General features: G+C 34.2%; 1 protein-coding gene across 3 annotated transcripts in view; it reads left to right on the top strand.

Annotated features, from left to right (window-relative positions):
• LOC110018071 (casein kinase 1-like protein 10) overlaps nucleotides 1–19,823 on the top strand; it is a 42,169-nt gene extending 22,346 nt beyond the window's left edge. The window contains exons 12-14 of one of the 3 annotated variants that reach the window (XM_020715295.1): nucleotides 5,084–5,147; nucleotides 5,248–5,381; nucleotides 19,074–19,823. In XM_020715295.1, coding sequence (XP_020570954.1) covers nucleotides 5,084–5,147; nucleotides 5,248–5,381; nucleotides 19,074–19,379 — 504 coding nt within the window. In that variant the 3' untranslated portion in view covers nucleotides 19,380–19,823. Of the gene's footprint in view, nucleotides 1–5,083; nucleotides 5,148–5,244; nucleotides 5,382–19,073 lie in introns of all 3 variants that reach the window. The other 2 variants (XM_020715294.1, XM_020715296.1) reach the window with 2 other exon arrangements.
• The last annotated feature ends 1,775 nt before the right edge of the window (nucleotides 19,824–21,598 follow it).

Below are 21,598 nucleotides of genomic sequence, written 5' to 3'. Positions count from 1 at the left end.
AATCAAATTTTATTTTAAGAAATATCAAATATTTTATATATTTATCATTTATAATATCAGGATTTATAACCCTAAGTCATTTTCTACCTTTACCCACACACGACATTCCTCTGCCTCGACCGAGAGCCGCTCGGGCGGAGCCCTAGCTTCCGCACGCGGCTCCTCTCCGCGTCTCCTCTCCCGCGATCTGCTGCACTCGAGCCTGACGATCGAACCCTCGTCCGCCTCGTCTCCTACATCTCTTCCCTCACACGCTGCATTCCACTGCTGTTCGCGCACGCGGCTCGCCTCCTCGAGCTCCACTCGACTGAGCAGTTCTCCAACTGCGAAGTTCCACCTGGCCGACTCTTCCTCTGCCCTAGGCTGCATTTCCTCTTGCCTTAAATCTTTCTCATCCTCTCCCTTTACATGATTTCCTGACCAAGGAGGCTGGTAGGTGGCTTCTTTGCTCCTTTCTCTGCTATAAAAACCCCACTTTGGGGGAGGGTCTAAGGTTGGCCGAAATTTTCTTGAGGGAGAGGTGCTACCATTTTATTTGTTTGCTGGAATTTTTTCTGGAATCCTGTTTTCTCTTGAGAAAAGTCTGAAATGAGAGGAGTGGCTTTTTGGTTGTTGTGAGGCTGGTTCTTTTTTCTTTGCTGTCCGAGAGACTGTTTTCTTTCTTCTTTACTGTGGGAAGTTTTGGGGGAGAAAGCTCTACTAACATCTTATCTAAAATTTGATTTTTGTGTGTTGGGGTGTGGAGCATCCGTTGGTGGCTGTTTCTCAAAGCTTTCAAGAAGAAAACTCTGTCGAAATTTCTGTTTGACTAGCTTCTGGTGTGCTGGAAGTTTAAAGGATTTGCCGGTTGCTATTTTTTTTGAAGTTTCTTTTTTAGAAGATCTCTTTGGGAGGCATTTCATTGGATCTTTCTTACATTTTCTTTTGCTTTAAGTCGGCATTAAGAGGTATTTTTCTTCCCTCCTCTATTTTACACTATTTCGGATGACATCTAAAGACATCTCTATTCTCTTATAAAAAAGTATTTAGAAATGAAGCTTAGGCTTATTTTGAAATTTAAGCATGGATACTCACTAGAAATGGTGAAAACAATGGTGAAAACGAAGCATGTACAAAGTATGTGTGGGCTGTCTTTGTTCTTCTTGCTTGAGATATTTGGAAGCATTGTAATGGTGGTTTTGAGATGAGATTTGCCCCTATCGAAATGCATGTTAGAATGGGTTATCAAACTCCTTTATTACTCATGTTCAGAAATGAATGATTAGCTCAAGCTCATCTATTTCATGCTACCTATCACTGTTTGAAACATATGTTGGAAATTTTCTCTATTTTGCCGTTGCCTGGGTTTCGGTTTTGGTTATGCTAGGATTAAATGTTAGCTGAAAATTTTCTATATTTTAGTACATTTTTTTGAGGGCTTGGTCTTGGCTTCATAATAGCTGAAAATGACATTTCATTTAGCTCACTTGTTGGGTTCGACTTTAACTCTTTTTGAGATGGATTCTTGCAAGGGATATTTGCATTTGTTTTGCTCATTTGTTGGGTTTGGTTTGACTCCTTTTGATATCATGTCTTGGCTGAAATCTTTGCTGTTTTACCCCTTTGATGGACCCGGTTTTGTTCTTATGTTGGAAATCTTTTTTTTTTATGAGCTGGAAATTATACTTGGAGCTCATTTATTTCATCTCTTGCTGCCCTTTGATAGAAAATATGCTGGAAATTATGTTTATGAGCTGAAAAAATGTATTTGGAGCTCATTTATTTCATCTCTTGCTGCCAGCCCTTTGATAGAAAACATGCTGAAAATTATTTTATGGGTTGGGAAATTACATTTGGGGCTCACATTTTGCTTCTCTTGCTGCCCCTTGTTGAAATATATGCTGGAAGTTTATTTTTATATGCTGGAATTCATTTTTCAAAGTTGAAAATTATGTTTGGGATTCGGTTGACCATGTTCTTGGGCTCAGTTTGGGCTCCTTTTAGTGCTTTATATTGGCTGAAATATTTTACTACTTTGCTCCTTTTTGCTGGCTTCGGTTTGCCCCTTGTGCTGGGCTCGGTTGGCTTTGTTAAGAAAATAGTTTGGTGGCTGTTTTTGCTCTCTCCCTGGTTTTACATGTGAGCTTTTTGTGGATCAATTTGGGGTGGATTGGGGCTGTTTTGCTCCCTTTGCCATGTTTGGCCGTGAGCCTCATTTGATGTCTATTGTTTGGAGATTGCCTTTGGGTTGTCCTTACCCGTGATCTTGGTTATACCCTCTGTGCTTAGTTATACCCTCTGTTGCCTTACCCATGGGACTCTCTTTTTGGCCCTACCCGAAAGATACATTTGCTTTCTTTTGTGAGATATTGGATATATATATTTCATTGTAAACTTTTGATGGAGGGGGGAATTAAATCGTTTTGACATCGGTATGTTTTTCTAGAAGGCTAGAGAATTATTGTTTTTCCATTAATTAATGTCTCTTCTTTTATGAAATGTAAAAGACTCTTGAAACTTCATTTTGAGTTTGATATAAATTGAATTCATGTTGGGTTTGGAAATCCACAAAAGTGCCACTTGGAAATGATATCCTTTCTCGGGATTAATCCGATCATTTTTTTTAACGAATTTAAACGTTTTAGACCGATACATTCATAATTTTATTTTAAGCTTTACTGATTTGGCTTGGCTTTAAAAATGTATCGGTCTCCTTTTCATTCATTTTGTTTTTTGTTTTTTTTTTCAATGGTCAAGTTAAAAATGAGAATTTTCGATTTAATTATATTCAGAAATGATTCACAGTTTTAAGGGAAAGAAAGGAGAGAAAATTTAAAAATAAGATTTGGATCTTCGAGGTGATAAAATCTAAAGGGAGGATAGAATAGTAAATCATATACCATTCTTTTTTGCATATGAAAAATAAAACTGTAAATTCGAAGAATAGTTGGGGGTTGGAAGAAGGTGAGAGTTTAGATAACATTTAGGAATATGGATTAAATGATTAGTAGACCTGTATTTAGGTCCCTTAACCTTTGAATCAACTTAAATTCAATTACCTTAATTAGGTTTAAAGCACACTTCACAACCCTTTTGCCAAAGCTATAGGTTTACCCCTTTGGTTTTAGGAGCCTAATGGCGAGCTAAGCTTAATCTAAAGATGTTTGAGGGTTAGTTGAGAGACACTTAGTTGATGTTAGACACTTTAAGACACTTCAAGTAAACTAAGATGTATGTTTCCTAGGCCTTAGGAGCACACCTTAAGAGAAAGTTTATCATCCTAATTTTCAAACGATCCTAAGATGTCAGACATCTGACCACAGTTCATGAGATAACTAGGACACTAGGCACGAGGGTGCACTAGATTGTGATTCATGACTGATTTAATTAGATCAAATAATTAAATTCTTACTTTAATTTGACCAAAACTGAAACCCAATGCTCCGGGATTTGAGTTTGTCTTACACTCAAATCCTCCTGGCAATTGGGGACATTTGAATATCACATATAAATTTCCTATTCTTGGTTCTTTATATGTGATATTTTATTTCATTTTATTTGTTTGTCTTTTTCCTACGATTTATCTGTTTCTGTTAAGTCTTTTTCAGGTCCGACTTTCCTCTTTTACACAACGCATATTAGCTAAACTTAAAGGAGTAATGAACCTACCAGGTGCACAAATTTAATTTATATTACAACATTTTATTTTTCCATCATGTTATATTGCTTTTATATCCTGTTATACTACTCTTTATAGCATGTTATACTCTTCTTTCAGCATGTTATACTGTCTTTCCTTTTTTTTTACTGTACAGTACATTGTTACTTTTCTTTCACAGTGCATGCTTAGTTATTTTGATATGCTATGTCTTAGTTTAGAATAACTTAGTGGTTAGGAGCATTTTCAAAACTAAAACTAAACCAGGAGATGCTACTACGAAGAGTTTGGAGCGAACATCGTGGACATCGCGACGAGGAACAATTTCCAGATGGATCTGCAACAACAAAACATCTTCACATCACATAAACACATTCACATCACTATACACTTTCCTTAGTTTAAATAACAATCTATAGAATCACTCTTTAGGCTTTCTGTACAACTCTGTTGTACAATTATAATTATAAAATTATAAGTCATAACGTTTTAAGATTCCGAGGTTACCGTGCGGTACGATGTAAATCCTCCTGCCTTTTTAGGCTATTTGTACAATCCGACATTGTGCAAACATAAGTCCTAAATCTTAAATAATTTGCAGGATTGAAATATCAAATAAACATCATTTCAAAGACGTTGAGACATCTCCGGGGTTTCTCCTGGATCTGTGATATCCCCTACTTTTCTTTCCTTTGAATTTCTTAAATAATTGTTCCTATTTTGAGTCATTCCCATTTGATTTTCCCCATGTCCAATCGTGAAAACTTAAACTTTGAAATCTTGAAAGCAAAATCACCTGATTTTAATCGAGAGTTTTCTTAAATGATTTCGATCATTTAAGATGTAATTAACTATAGGGGCTTGTCTCTATAGGGAACCAGGAACCTAGATAAAATAAACCCTATCTAATTTTTTATGTTAGATAGGGGAACTTGTTGGCCTTTTTATAAAAATATTTCGCAGATCAAAATGGATGTCACAAATTCTTTAGCTAGGTGATTGAATTCCTATTACAAGTGATACATTTATTTCTTTGGGATAAGTGTATTACCTGTAGTATTGTATTCAATCATCTAAACTATTTAAAATGTGAGACCCGTTTGGTCTCACCTATTTTAAAATTAAAATGTTACATTTAAAAAAAATCAAAAAGGTTATATTTATATTTAAATTATTTTCAAAATTATAAAATCATCACTTTTTCAAACCGCGAAGGTTCATTAAAGTTTTTTTAAAAAAAAAAACGGCCGGCAGGGCTCTTTTAATATAGGTTGAAATAGTTTCCATTGTGGATTATTTTAGCCCCTATTCAAATAATATGGGGACTAATTAAGCATTTTTATAAACATTGGGACTAAATTGACCCGTCTAAGTGGTCAGGGAATTATTTTGGCTCTTGTTCATTTACATACATTACTTTAAATGACCTATCATCTGAATCCACAGCAACCTCTTGGAAGGCATGCTCCAGCTCCCGGACCATCAATGGCGAAGGCAGAAAGACCATCAGGTTTGTAATAAATAACACGGAGTTATCTGCTATTTTTAGCATCCCTTCGTCATTTATGCGTTTGCAAGGGTTGATTTTTCATAAATTTCATTTTCAGTAGGCCAAGAAATTCATGATAGATTTGCTGGCGCCGTGGAAGCATTTGCTAGAAGAACTGGTTCGGGCTCTGCTCGTCATGGTGAGCATTCCAAGCACAAAACTCTAGATGACGCACCAATGCCATCCAAACAAGCTGTAAGTTACTCCTATGTAGTATCTTACCTTGTCCTAACACCCTGCATCTAGAACAGTAGCCACGAGCAGTTCTTTCATGCATGGCGTATCCCATAGTTACAAGCTCTGTTGTTTTTCATTTTTATTAGAAGATTTACTGGGACAGCACTCAATTGTTATGTATTTACATATCTACTACCTGACTTCAACTTTTATATATATGTCATCTTAACTATGCATGAAAAAGGTCTATTTCATTCTCGATGTTAAAATAGTGATGTTTTTGATGTGATATGAAAGATGTGTGGTGTAAATGTAATGATCAAAGTTTAGGTGTTAGATATGTAAATAGATAAGAATTGGGTGGTATGTGTGTAAATGCTCCTTTTTTTGTAGAATTAAAGTTGGGCGAATCCTTTAAAAATAAGAAATTGGTAAAACATGGAGTGGCTGGAGATGAATAACAAAATGAGGGTCCTCCATTGCCTAGGTGATATTAATCAATATTCTTCCATAAGAAGTATGAATCCAAAGTAATCAAGATGAATGATGGTGAACCAAAGGCATTAGTGCTCTTTTTATTAGAAAATTACGTAGCAATTTATCAGTTTTGATCACAAAAATGCAGGAGCATAAGAAGACATCTGGAAGATCTCTAATTATTTTTAATGAAAGTGTAAAATGAAACGTTTTTAGTCTTTTTCCCCGTTGACTATGATTAGAATTGCCGACCCCTTTTGGAAAAAGAGACACTTTGCAAGGAATTTTTATTAACTATGGAAATCAGACGAGCACTTGGATCTTAAGGGAGGCAATAAATTTTCAAATTGAAAAATTGCAAGGAATAAGGATTTCTCCATTAATAAGAAAAAAGTAGAAAGAGGCGGCATATAATATTCTTGTTGGGTCCGATTGGGATGTTATGGTGAAGATTTGGTTTGAGATGAGTGGTATGAGCGTGAAAGAGTTCCTGGCAATCTTTCACATATAGTGGGATGATTTTTCGGCAAAATATATTACTTCTATCTTTTGAATAGAAAGAAGCAAGAGTTGTGTAATTCATAGCATGATTGAAAGGGGTATAGAAATCAATTGCAAGAGAATGTTCAGAAGACCGTTTATCCTTCCAAAAAGTAATTCTTCTACCATTATGTCTTTTCTAAGAAATATTCAACAAAGGTATTAAAAGCCCTGGAACTCTATCCTACTAAAATTAGAGGGATGGTTGAATATTTGAAGATATTCTAAATTGATGAGATAAATCCAGAGGGATTAAAGAAAACAACAAATTGATTAGAACATTCCTACAAGGTTTTAGATAAGAAATTTCCTTTCCAATCTGAAAGCTTTGTGTGAATCTTTTCAATAAGAGGATTCCAAAGAGCTCATGTTGAAGATATTTAGAGCCTAAAGGAATGCCTAAATTTTTAAATGGAATAATATCAAAAGAGCACTTGATATTAGCTAGAAGAGTACCCAAACCAAGCCATGTACGAAGAGAAATGAGATGATTTGGAGAAATTTGATTCTGAGTGCGGAGATATTTTAGAAGTTATTAGAATATTCTTGAGAATATTGAGTTGAATGAGAGAGGAGCCCTAGAAAAATCTAGAATTTGGCAATCAACAAACCAAATACGGTTAATTGGGTGCCTTTTAATTTAGTGCAAAAACTGCTGGTTTACTGTTCAAAAAGAGCTCCCTAAAGCATTTTGTGAAGAAAATTAGCTTTGATGATAAAGAATATTGGAGAAATGGTTCAACTTGACAGAGTTTTTAAGCTCTTGAATTGCAAATTGAGCTCCCAATCAATAATGGTTTTTCAAAGTCCACCTTCAAGATAATTCTTATTTTTTATGTTTTATAGAAGAATGGATCAATAAATATGCTGCAACAAAGCAGCCAATAGTACTCGTACAACAATAAAGGCCCTCTACAAGTCATCAATTAGACTATATATATATATATATATATATATATATATATTCAACCTGAGGAGGGAATCACCACAAGACTGGAGTTGCTGTATGCCCTTGAGATCCCTTCTCCCGACCATACTACAACAGATAATGCTCGAACCGAAAATCAGGATAGTCCCGCAGCTCCTATTCAGGAAACATCAGGTGCAGAGGTAACAATTCACACTTCACATACACTGGAACCTATCGCGGTGGCAACAACTGTCTTTCCTTCTACTGCAATTCTAACATCAAATCAGACCGACGATTACATGAGCCAGTCTTCAGATGAAAAATGACAGGTTTACACTTCTCGACGGAAGAAGGCGGGGCACACTCCAACTTGGAAACTTAATGGATGATACTTTAGTTACTCCTGACAATGACACGACTCTTCAAAGTTTGTTATCTGGCTCCGCTTCTAAAATTAGAGGAAGAGACAAAACTAAACTAGCTCGTCCCTAGCTACTTGTTTTCTGCATGTTGTAAATTTATTTTACTTTTTATTGAGTCTATCTGTATCTTTTTGTTAAGGTATTACTCTACTTGTATCGTATGGGTAGAGTGCCTCTTTTGAGCTCTCTCATACAACCTTTTATGTATCCTTTCTATTTCAATAAAATCAACACTTGGGCTTTTCAATATATATATATATATATATATTCAAGTATTTAAGCATATTTTTTGAAAGCATTGTTAAGAAAACTAATAGGTTTAAAATCTTTAAAAAGGTTACCATCAAGGAAATGAGAGTAGAATTGAGATTGACAATGAAAGTTTCATTGAGATATTTATATTTAAACAACTAAAAGGCGAGGATAAATTTTATCCCACATTTTTTTGTAAACCATCATCGGAAAATTATTTGGTCCTTAAGCTTTGTAAGCGAAGCTCCAAGAAAAAGATGACACTTTTGATTTCCCATAAGATGAGCCCTTCCTAAAAGAGACTAATCTAAACTAAGAGAAGGGGATCATTAGAAGGATAAAACTTTCTGTAGCCCAACATAAGATGAGCCCTTCCTAAAAAGACTCTTGTAAAGAGAGAAGAAAGCTTGAACTGGAAGACTAATAGGTTTTAAATCTTTAAAAAGCTTACAATCAAGGAAATGAGAGCATAATTAAGATTGACCATGAAAGTTTCACTAGAATATTTATCTTCAAACAACTAAAAAATCAGGATAAATTTTATCCCCCATTTCTTTGGAAACCATCATAAAAATATCATCTGGTCCATAAGTTTTGGAAGCAAAGTGCCAAGAGAAAAGACGACACTTTTGATTTCGCATACAGAAAAAGGGCTAATCTAAACTAAGAGAAGAGGATCTTTAGAAGGATTAAACTTTATATGGTCCAACATAAGAGGATTCCATTCTAAAAAGATTCTTGTAAAGAGAGGAGAAAGCTTGAATTGGAAGACTAATAGATTTAAAATATTTAAAAAGGTTACATTCAAGACAATGAGAGCAGAATTGAGATTGACCATGGAGGTTTTACTGGAATACTTATCTTCAAACAACTCAAAAATGAGGATAAATTTTATCCCACATTTCTTCGGAAATCATCATCGGAACATCATTTGGTCCATAAGCTTTGGAAGCGAAGGACAAAGAGAAAAGACACCACTTTTGATTTCCCATATTGAAAAGTGCTAATCTAAATTAAGAGAAGGGGATCGTTAGAAGGATAAAACTTTCTACAGTCCAACATAAGATGAGTCCATTCGAAACAAATTCTCGTAAAGAGAGAAGAAAGCTTGAACAGTTTGATTAATTCAAGATGACATTCATTTAAAGAAATATATTGAAAATAAAGTTTGATTTTTTTTTTCAACTAACATATTGATGAAACTAACGAGCATTATTGTTCCCTCTGTTATTAATTAACCTTTGACCACAGTGTCAGTCAATTTCTTTCTCTTCCAACTTCTTATAGAACTAATATTTATAATGATTAGATTTTTTGCAAGCTCCAATGGAGAACAAATATGAGATTTTGTATTGCGTTCGATTGCATCAATTTTAACTTAAATCTTCTATTTTTCTTCACCAAAAATAATACAGATTTTTTTTCCATAGTTTAACGTTCTTCTCAATCAATGAAATATTAATCAAGGAAATGAGAGCAGAATTGAGATTGATCAATGAAGTTCATTGGGATATTTATCTGCAAACAACTAAAGAGATAAATTTTATCCCACATTTCTTTGGAAACAATCATCAGAACACCATCTAGTACATAAGCTTTATAAGTGAAGCACCAAGAGAATGACGACAGTTCTGATTTCTCATACAGAAATAGGCTAGTCTAAGCTAAATAAGAGAATGGCATCATTAGAAGGATAAAACTTTCTATAGTCTAAAATAGGATGAGTCCATTCTAAAATGATTATTGTAAAGAGAGAAAAAAAGCTCAAATTGGAAGACTAATAGGCTTAAAATCTTCAAAGAGGTTACAATCAAGGAAATGAGAGTAGATTGAGATTGATCATAGAAGTTTCATTGGGATATTTATCTTCAAATAACTAGAAGTTGAGGATAAATTTTATCCCACATTTCTTTGGAAACCATTATCGGAACATCATCTGGTCCATAAGCTTTTAAAGCGAAGCGCCAACAGAAAAGATGACACTTTTGATTTCTCTTATAGAAAAAGGCTATCTAAACTAAGAGAAGAGGATCATTAGAAGGATAAACTTTCTATAGTCCAACGTAAGACAAGCCCATTGTAAAAATATTCTTGTAAAGAGAGAAGAAAGCTTGAATTGGAACACTAATAGGTTTAAAATCTTTAAAAATATTACAATCAAGAAAATGAGAGCAGAATTGAGATTGACCATGAAAGTTTTATTGGGATATTTATCTTCAATTGGCAAAGAGATGAGGATAAATTTTATCCCATATTTCTTGGGAAACTATCATCCGAACATCATCTGATCCATAAACTTTGGAAGCGAAGCGCCAAGAGAAAAGACGACACTTTTGATTTAGCATACAGAGAAAAGGCTGATCCAAACTAAGTAACAGAGGGGATCATTAGTAGGATAAAAATTTCCAAGTCCATAAGATGAGTCCATTCTAAAAAGATTCTTGTAAAGAGAGAAGAAAGCTTGAACTGTTTGATTGATTCATGTTGATATTCATTTAAAGAAATGTTTTGAAAATAAAGTTTGATTTTTTTTTCCCAATTAGCATATTGATGAAACTAAGGAGCATTATTCTTACCCCCTGATATTAATTTACCTTTGACCATGATGCCACATAATTTCTTTCTGTTTCAACTTCTTGTAAAACCAATATTTATAATGATTAGATTTTCCAAGCTCCAATAGAGAACATATATGAGATTTTGTATTGCTTTCGATTGCATCAATTTTAACCACACTTATGTGTTTTTTTCCACCAAAAGGAATATTTCATAGCTTAAGCCTTCTTCTCAACAACCTATGTTTAGTAACCAATCATTTAATAACTTTACCATAGTATGAACATATTTTCACCATGTAGAGATGATTCCCTTAAAACCATCAGTCTTAATTCTTAAACCAAAAGATTTTTATTATGAACAATTTTGATTTGATATAGAGTTAAATTAGCATAGAAGAATAATCAAGCAATGGTAAAAAAAAATATTTTTTTAGTAACTTTTCATTATTAGGTAAAAGCTTATTAAAAAAATTGACTGGTGAAATATGTATAGTTAAGCAAAAATATCATTATCCGTGTTATTGGACCTAGTAATGTGAACCACCTGAATGAGAAGCTCAATAAGATTAAAGAAATAAATTTAATAAAAAGATCAAATGGAGATTTTGAATAGTATCTTTCATTTGAGGCAATAGTGTCAGTAAAATCCCCACAAAGCATCCAAATCAGAGGCCATTTCATACCAATATCAAATAATTTAATTAAAGAAGTTTGTCTTATTCGAGCAAAGAGGCGCAAACAATAAAAAACAAACTCTTAAAATTGCTTATAAAATAGTGAAGGTTGATATTGAGGATGATTGAATCCTCATAGAATTAATATTCCAATTGCAAACAATAACCACCAACAATAATAAAAAGGCAGCCCATTTTTTTGAATGATGGTCCAACCGTGAATCTAAGAATGTTTCATGGAAGGGCTAATCTTTTCTTTATTATTATTAATTTTTTTTTTTTTAACTTAACTTTAAAACGTCACATACATTAAAACGTCACATACATCACATATACAATATTTCGAACCTAAGACCTAGCCAAAAGACTAAGATGCGCTGAAGATCAATATTAACCAACTTCTCTTTTAAAAGCTTCTTTTTAACCATCTTTCCTTAAACCTGGGAACCTGACCCGCCTATATTCTGGTACCAGTATTCATCAACATAGGAATCACCTGGCGAAACAAACCAAACAAAAAGGAGACGCGTCAAAGGATGGCAAGTATTTTTATCCAGAATCCTATAGGAAAGAGCTAGTGATGAGATATCAGACTGAGATGAGTTTTTCAGCATTAGCAACTAGGAATGTTTTGGAATGCTGTAGAAGTGTTGCATTTCCTTCTAATTCCTCCAGGAGCTTGGGGTTAAACGTTCTTTTCCTATATAGACCTTAGAAGCATGATCTTTATAAGCTATCTTCTTAGAATAATATGGAGAATTTCACAAGGAAGGTTGATAATTAATCCTTTTTCAGATAATGAAATCAATTTCGTGGTCCTATAAATAGAGTGGCCAAAAGGATATCCTGAACAATTTTGTTTTTGGGAGTTGTTTCACAATACCAGACTCAGAAAAGAGCTTTTTTGGTGTCCACATATGCATGAAAAATGGATTTTTGAGTGCAAGCGAACTTGTTATCCTATCAAGCCTGCGTATGATTTGTTGGTGTTCAGAGAATCTCCATTTAATATTTTAAGTGATATAATTATGATAAATTTTGTGGAAGAAATAGTCCAAGGAAGAATCAGTAGAATATATGAATAGACACAACATAAATTCTGACCCGCATCTTTACCTTTTGAATTGGCAGGAAGTGGAGGGAACTTAGAATTCATTGGAGCATTAATCGTAGTAAATAATAGAATATAAATATGGAGCATTAATGGTAATAATAATAGAGAAACCCAAAGGGAAACTTCTGCAGCAACCTGAACAGCGTTGGAAATATTCAAATAATCATTTTTGTCTATGATAGGAGTGTCATAATTGAAAACTACAGCAAGCGCTTCAGATAGATAGCTTTTGTTCAGCAGTAGTGCAGATTTGAAGGCAAACAAACAATTGTTCACTTGTCATTTAGGTTTCAGCTGAAATTGTCTTGCTTCTTTACTATTTTTAGGAAAATTTACATACTGCACCACACAATTTTCATGGATTTACACATCTAACATCAAAAGTTTGATATTTATATCTATAACACTTTGGTGCTATAAATATATGCTTTAAAAGGTGCATTTGATTAAAAAAAAAAATTAAATGTAGAATTCTAGAAATGATTTTTATTTATTTATTTTATGTTCGCCTCTTTAATGCATTACACTTGACAACACATATACAAGAGTGTTTTCAGCACACAATAGGAAACTGGAATCCTTTTTAATTGGAATCCCATGAAATAAAAAATAGAAAAATAGGAATCACAACTAATGATATATATTCTTAATAAAGGAAATAAATTTATTTTTAATCAAGCATACAATTGGCACTTTCCTATACTCTCCCTCAAGTTAGGTTGTATATAATGTACAGATCAAGCTTGGAGTTCAATTCATCATGACCGATCCTTAATAGTGCTTGGACGAGGATATCAACAATCTAAAGTTGTTGGAACATAGCTTAGTTGAATAATTTCATTGTTAACCTTTAACGAGATGACGTGTCAATCAATCTCAATGTGTTTTGTTGTCATATAATTTTTTGTAACACTAATAGCTGAGTAGTTATTACTGAGCATCTTAATTGTGTCAACGGCCTTTGAATTCACATTCTCTCATATATTATTTGTGCAAGAGCATGATGTTCAGATTCCACACTACTTCGAAAGACAACAACTTATTTTTTGCTTCTACAAGTGAAGAGATTGCCCCAGATGAACAATATCTAGTGGTTGATTTATTATCAATTACCTCTCATGCCCAACTAGTATCGTGTATACCTCAATCTCACGGTTTTCAGACCGTTTAAAAAACAAACCATATCTTAGGGTCATCTTCAAGTATCTCAGAATTTTGTTCACAGAATCCAATTGATCATCACTAGGATTGTTCATGTGTTGGCTTACTACACTAGCTGAGTATGCAATATTAGGTCTGGTGTATGATTATATAAAATAACTTGCCCACAAGTATTTGATAACTTCTTTTGTCAATTGGGCTGTTTTTTTCACTTTTATTCAACTTTTTGCTGGAATCTATATGTGTATCGGCAGGTTTACACCCAAGCATGTCAGTATCATTTAAAAGGTCCAAAATGCACTTCTTTTGGGATATAACAATTTCCTCCTTAGACCGAGCCACATCCATTCCTAAAAAATATCTGAGAGTTCCTAGGCTTTGATCTCAAATTCTATTGCAAACATTTGTTTTAGTCTGATGATTTTCTCTAAATCATCGTGTCAAAATGACATCTACGTATAATATGAGAATATCAATTTTGCCTCGAGATTTAGATTTAACAAACAATGTATGATCAGCTTGACATTGATGATAACTACTTGTAATCACTATTTTAATAAACTTGTCAAACCAAATATGAGAAGATTACTTCAAGCCATATAAGGACTTCTTTAACTTGCAAATCAACTTGTTTTTCAACCTATTTTCTAAGCCTGGGGGTGTAGTCATGTAGACTTCTTCATCTAGGTCCCCATTCAAGATGACATTTTTGACATCAAATTGGGATAAAGAAAGGGTAGGACCTTAAATGTATTAAGTTTATCAACAAATACAAAAATTTATTGATAGGTAGTCCCATATGATTGCTTGAAGCCTTGAGAACTAATCTAAGTTTAGATCTCTCTATACTTCAATCTTCTTTATATTTGACGGTGAATATCCATTTACAACCTACATGATTTTTTTCATGAGATAACTTTGTAAGTGTCCATGTGTTATTTATTCTTGCAACCCACATTTCTTTAATTTTTTTCTCATGCAGAAATCTTTAGAACCTCTTGGATAGAGTTGAGAATTTGCTCGCTATGATGGGTCGTTACAAAAGCCCTGTAAAATGGTAGTAACTTCCTATAAGTTACATCTTTCAATTGGGTGAGCGATGCACTTCGTATAATTTTTCTATATGTGCAATTGGTTGATTAAAGTCGTCAACAAATGACACAAGCGAGTCATGAATTGAGGTATCCATACCATTATGATTTTCGGATGTAGGAGAATTTGGTTTTGGCTTTTGAAAGCCTCGAGTCTGGCGTAGTGTCCTCTACAAGCTCAATGATCATTGTTCTGGTGTAGGCACGAAGTTCCCGTTCATTGGTGTCATGTTGAGGTTGAGTTGAGATGTTTGGGATAGTTTTTGTGAGTGTTTGGCTCTTTAAGTGGAGCTAGTTGAGTGACATAGTTTGGTTCAATTGAAGATATAGAGTTTTGTTCTTTAAGTGGAGCTGATTGAGTAATAGAGTTTGACTTAGTTGAAGGAGAAATTACCTGAGTATTTTGGAAATGATCTCAAATATGATATTCCCTCGAGTTCTCCTAAATTTTAGATTTGAGAAAATAATATTGATTCTCAAAGAAAGTGTCATTCATGAAATTATATATTTTCTTAGTGGTTGGAGAGTGGCATTTGTACATCTTTTTGATTGGAGGTATAACTAAGGAAGATTCATCTGAGAGACTTGGCATCAAGTTTGGTGTGGTTTTCATAGATGTGAACAAAGCTAGGGCAACAAAAAATTTCAATGGTAAGTCAGAAGAAAGAGAACAGATGGGTGGGCAGGATCCCATTTTTATGAGAAATTTGAAAATTTAGGACATTACTAGGCATCCTATTGACAAGATATTGTGGGAATGACTTCCCCCCAAAAAATATTTAGGCACATGATTAAAGAGTAGAATGTCATGTGCCATATCAAGTGCCTATTTTTACTTTCATCGACCTGTTTTTGTTAAGGAGTATTCACATAAGAAATTATATAAATAATGTCATGCTTGAAAAGGTAAGGACTATGGATTGAATTAAAATATTCCTTAACATCATTAATTTTAAAGTTTTGAATTTTGTTTTGAAAGTGAGTGAAGATCATGGAATGAAATGATTGAAATATGATGATTGTTTTAGATTTTTCTTTCATAAGGAATGTTCATGTTCTTGTGTGATCATCTATGCATGATACAAACTATCATGCCCCATTTATATTGTTTACTTATCCTCTGATATTAGTGTGAATTACAATAAAAGAATGTGAATGTTTGTATTGTAGTTTCGAGTATATATGTCTAGTATGTTTTGCAAGTTGGCAGGTTTCATGTTAATAAAGATTGAGTTTTTTGTTAATAAATAAATGAGGGAACTTTTTTTTCATGTATGCAAAATTTGGATGACTAAGATGACACTTACTCAACATGACTTGTATTTCAACATAAACTACAATGACATAATTTAAACTAAACTCAAACATACAACTTGACGGATGACATTTTTATGATGAAATTATTTGCTTTGAGCAAGTGTAGAGCATCATGCATCCCAACACTGCCAATCACTTTTCTCTAATCCATAACCTAAAAATCATAATAATTGGAATGAAATTTAGTTACACAATTTATTTCACAAGTGAGTTTGCTAATGGAGAGTAAGTTGCAGTTTAATTTTGGAGCATAAAGTACAGAGAAGAGATGGAGATCATTTGGTAATTTGATTGATCTAGTTTCTACTACTGGTGAGAATGAATAATTAACTATTCAAACTGTAGAGTGATTGGTACAAGATTGTAATTTTTGAAGATGTTGATATTTCCCATCATATGATGTGAGGCTCCAGAGTCATCTATCAAATGTTTTAATTTATTGCTTTGGATACTAAAGACACAAGATAGATACCTTGGTGTGCCAATATGTTGATAGGTTGCTTAGCAACATATTATGATGCTTATTCAGAATTGGAATTATTATTAAATATTTTATACAGTGCCTCAATCTGCTCCTTGGTGAATGAGCTGAATTTTGAATTGTTGTTGGTTGTGACAACAACATTTGCACAGTTCTCCCTATTATATCTCCAATTAGATGGTGCTTCCGATCTGCAGCTTTACCATGTAATTTCTAACACTTTTCACATGACTAAGCTTCTTACAGTGGTTGCATCATAGTTGTCCTTTCTTGGACTTATTATTCTGCGAGGAATTTTAAATGTACAAGGTTGATCCTCCAACAAATGGTGTGTGATGTTTTATCAACTTCTTTCTGCTCTCCTCCCATCGAACTTATGCAAAAGCCTCCCTAATGGTAGGGATGGGTTTAATTCCCATGATTCGCCCCCTGATTTCGTGTAGATCTTTATTGAGGCCAATGAGAAATTGATATATTTTTTTGTTCGGTAATTCTCCTATACAAGACGTAGTCATTATGTGAGGCTATGGAGTCATCTATCCAATGTTTTAATTTATTGCTTTGGATACTAAAGACACAAGATAGATACCTTGGTGTGCCAATAGTCTGATAGGTTGCTTAGCAACAGATTATGATGCTTATTTGGAATTGGAATTATTATTAAATATTTTTATACAGTGCCTCAATCTGCTCCTTGGTGAATGAGCTGAATTTTGAATTGTTGTTGGTTGTGACAACAACATTTGCACAGTTCTCCCTATTATATCTCCAATTAGATGGTGCTTCCAATCTGCAGGTTTACCATGTAATTTCTAACACTTCATATGACTAAGCTTCTTACAGTGGTTGCATCATAGTTGTCCTTTCTTGGACTTATTATTCTGAGAGGAATTTTAAATGTACAAGGTTGATCCTCCAACAAATAGTGTGTGCTTTTAAATGTACCATGTAATTTCTATCAACTTCTTTCTGCTCTCCTCCCATCGAACTTCTGCAAAAGCCTCTCTAATGGTAGTGATGGGTTTAATTCTCATGATTTGCCCCCTGATTTCGTCTAGATCTTTATTGAGGCCAATGAGAAATTGATTTTTTTTTTGTTCAGTAATTCTCCTATACAAGGCGGAGTCATTAGGACATTTCTAAGCATAAATCTCATACATGTTCAATTGCAGCCAACATGTGAGGGTGTTGAATATTGAGCAAACACTCAATTCTTTTTGTTGTAGATCATATAGTTTGGTCTCAATCTCAAATAACCCTGAGGAGTTTTCAGTACTAGAGTAGGTTTTACATGTAGCCTCCCACTTCTCTTTGATTGTCTTATAGTGCAGAAAATTTGTTCTAACCTCCGTGGTCATGGAATTTATTAACCATGGCATAACAATGTTGTCGTCAATTTTCTAATTCCTATATTTGGAATCTATAATTTATGGAGTCGAAATTTTGCTCGTGAGATGTCTTTCTCTCTACCATAGATGTACATAAAGACATTGTGGCCATTGAAAACAATTGTAGCCATGTAATTTATGGTTTATGACTAGATGAGAGGAATAATCAGGTACGATAGGAACTAAAGATGTAGGTTTAGATCTTGAGGTGACTTTTGAGGAAGAAGATTGTGAGGCCATGCCGTATTTGACCATGATTTAATTGTGAAAGGCCATGCCGTATTTGACCATGATTTAATTGTGAAGTCTGAATCGAAGAGACTGTTGCTTAAAGGCAAGTGAGAGAACCCTACTCAACTAGATGAGCAAACAGGAACTAGAGGGAGATCACAACACTCGGTTTTCACATGTTTGACACTTGCCGAGAGGTGTCATGTCTTTTTCAAGTAGATCACCTATGAGGTCAGAGCAAGCCGAGCTAGCAACAAAAGCCTAATCATTCATTGATTTAGCCAAACATGGAGAACCGAAGAGGGAATAATCTTGTAATCCGCTCGGTTTCAAATCAACAAAAAGGAGTGTTCTATTCGAGTGGAAAAGACAAATCAACGGGATAAATCATTTTGTTTGAGCGGAAGAGCCGAACACCAGACCCTACGATCTCATTCGTGAGGAGACAATGCCGTTATCTTGAGTGAAAGAGCCGGGGATGAAGCAACGGCCTCAAGCGTATGAGAGAAAACGGCTCGAACAAAAAAGTTGAACGACAACGTTGAAGATTTTTATAAAACTTTCGTCGTTGACGGTGACAAGAAAGCTTGGTTCGGAGCTTCACAGATGGAGCAGTCTTTGGAGAGGATGTCTCGACAAATGATGATTGCACTCGAGAGACATAGCAGGAGTCGCAATTTTTTAGGTAGGAGAGGAACACGGTTTTGATACCATGTAGGAAAGAAATTTTTTTTATTTTCACCCCCCTAATGCATTACACCTTACAACACATAATAATGTTCACGACACAAAATAGGAAATTGGAATCCTTTTATTTTAGGAATCCCACCAAGTAAGAAAACAGAAAATTAGGAAGCTTAGATGTTAGATATGTAAATACATAAGAACTGAGTGGTATGTATGTAAATCTTCCTATTAAAAATTGAAAAAAATAGGAGCGACTACCAAAAGATAGGGTAAAGTAAACATTATACTACAGTTGCATAAACCTTTCTATCATCCATGATTTCCCTTGTGTTTTCAAGAGAGATGATTTTGGGTGTAAATATCGTATATTATCGAGTGTTTGAACAATTATCATGATTTTTATGCAGACTCTCAACACAGGACGAACGCGTGCGTCGTCCTCTAAGAACGACAGCTTACCAAAGCGAGCTGTAGCTGCCGGCAGCACCCGCCTTTCATCCTCGGGCGAACTCAGCGACCAGCAGCGAAGCCGAACGACCCGATTTCTTTCAGGTGGCAGTAGTAGCCGCCCTGTGCAGCAGAGGCTTCACCATTCTGGCGAATCTAGAGCTTCCTCCCTCGCTCGAACAGCAGGTGGTCCCAAAGCCTCCCGTGAGGATCCTCCTTACAGAAGCTTTGAACACCTATCGCTTAGTGCTGAAAGGAAGAAGTAAAAATAGAATCAGCTTGATGAGGAAGACGCAGCTGCAGCTGCTGCTGCTGCTATATGAGGGACTCTTTCATTCTTTAAATTTATTTCTATATTTCTTTTGAATTGTTATAATTTTATGTTTTGGTTTTTCTCATGATCAGCCAAAGAGGGAAAAGAAAAAAAGAGTATTGATCAATTATTTTTAGCTGGTGAATGTGGCATCATATTAGCAGCAGAGCTCCCATTTCTGCCTTTCCAAGGCTTTATTTTTCTTGTAATTCATGAGGGACTCAAGCTTCTCTGTATGATTCCATCCATACCATCCATATTTTATAGCATATTTAAGCCCAGAATGGAACAACAACTATTGATGAATTTTATGAAGAATTGTGTCGAATTTTATGACTGTAATAATGTAATAAAATTTTGGTTTGAGCAATTGTCAGACTGAACATGGAATGCCAAATCAACCCACATATTTCTGTGGTTTGTGTTCGTGTATTTGTGTTTATGCCGTTGGGAAGAACTGATATGTATTGTGTGTGTGTGTGTGTGTGTGTGGTTGGGAAAAACTGATATGTATTATAATATATTCAGTGTTTAAATATTGATTCTATGGATGGGTTGAGAGGGAATCTTTCTTCTTAAGTGCTTGTTATTTTGAAGAAATTCTGCTTAAAAAAGAGTAGATGCTTAGGATCAAAGACTGAGCAAGATCTAGGATCTTCGAAATCCACCAGTTATTTCCATTAAACTTTCCATCCCGCAATCTTAGTTAAAATATGTTGAATCCAACACCTTTTATCACCATGCTCTTCCTGTATCATGTTGATGCACTTGGATGTTTAGAGTTTAGCAATGGCTACTTCACAATGTAGCAGCGGGCAACCTCCTAATTACATCTTTCATAACATTTTCGTCTTTTGACCCTACAATGAGAAGGTCGTTGGCTAGGGTTAGACACTTGAATCTCTTATAGTCCTAATAAATCTTTACTTATTCTTACACTTCATTTCGAGTATCTCAATGCTAACACATATTATGTATTCTTAACAACACATCATATCTATAATGGATCAATTTCTTATCCTTTATTTTAGTACTATAAGCAGGGGTCTTGTTCAACCCACTAAAATTAGTTTATTGTTAAAATGAGACTAATCTTGAGATGTATCAATTAAAAAATAAATAAACCTAATAAAAAATTATGTTATTGAGCAACTTTTTGAGACAAAATTTAGGGGCATTTACATAGCACCATATTCTTATGGATTCACCTATAACACATCAAAACTTTCATATTTACAAATATTATATGAAAAATAACACTTATTAGCACATTTTAATAGCTAAATCCTCTTTTCATCTACAAGTAAAGTGTTATGTGTGTAAAAATAAAATTTTAGGTTATATGAAAAATAACACTTATTAGCACATTTTAATAGCTAAATCCTCTTTTCATCTACAAGTAAAGTGTTATGTGTGTAAAAATAAAATTTTAGGTGTGAGATGCGTAAATCCATAAAATTTCTGTGCTGTGTATGTAGTTTTTCCCTAAAATTTATCCCCCATAAATGACAATTTTTTTGCCTGCCCCTGTCAATGGAGCCCCTTGATCTATGCATAGTTTCAACATTTGCTTCCTCAATGGCCACTCAACTTGTGTCAACCCTAAATCATAGACAAACTAGTTTGTTTAACACGTTTTTTGATCAATGCAAAACCCAATAAAAATTTCAATTTATCATCTGAGATGTCTCAAGGATCTTACCAAATTATATTGGTATCCCACTCAAGATTAAGCCAACCCTAAAGTATAGACATATTAGTTTTGATTAACATGTCATGTTCAAGGTAAAAAAAACCTCTCAATTTTTGAATTTATTATTTGATCATTTGTGGTCTTCTATGTGATGTCTGAGGCTGTCCGAGAATTATATTGGCATAAAAAGTTAGCCAATTACATCCTTGTAGTTGGATTAAAAATCAAATAGAGAGATATAGCACTAAAGCATCATATCAAATGGCTATATAAAGTTCTTTAGAAACATTTGCACTTGCTTTACGACTAATCGAATCTCAACGATCCATGACCCTTACTATGATTTACGTTAGATCATAGCATAACAATAATCTAAAATCTTGCAACAAATAGGTAATAATAAGATAATGCAAAATTTAAATAACCAAATGCAATATTCCCCCTACATTATGCAAATACCCCCATAATTATTACATAAA

This window comes from Phalaenopsis equestris, unplaced genomic scaffold (assembly GCF_001263595.1).
Source record: "Phalaenopsis equestris unplaced genomic scaffold, ASM126359v1 Scaffold000002, whole genome shotgun sequence".
Lineage (NCBI taxonomy): Eukaryota > Viridiplantae > Streptophyta > Magnoliopsida > Asparagales > Orchidaceae > Phalaenopsis > Phalaenopsis equestris.
This window is presented reverse-complemented; position numbering and strand designations above follow the sequence as displayed.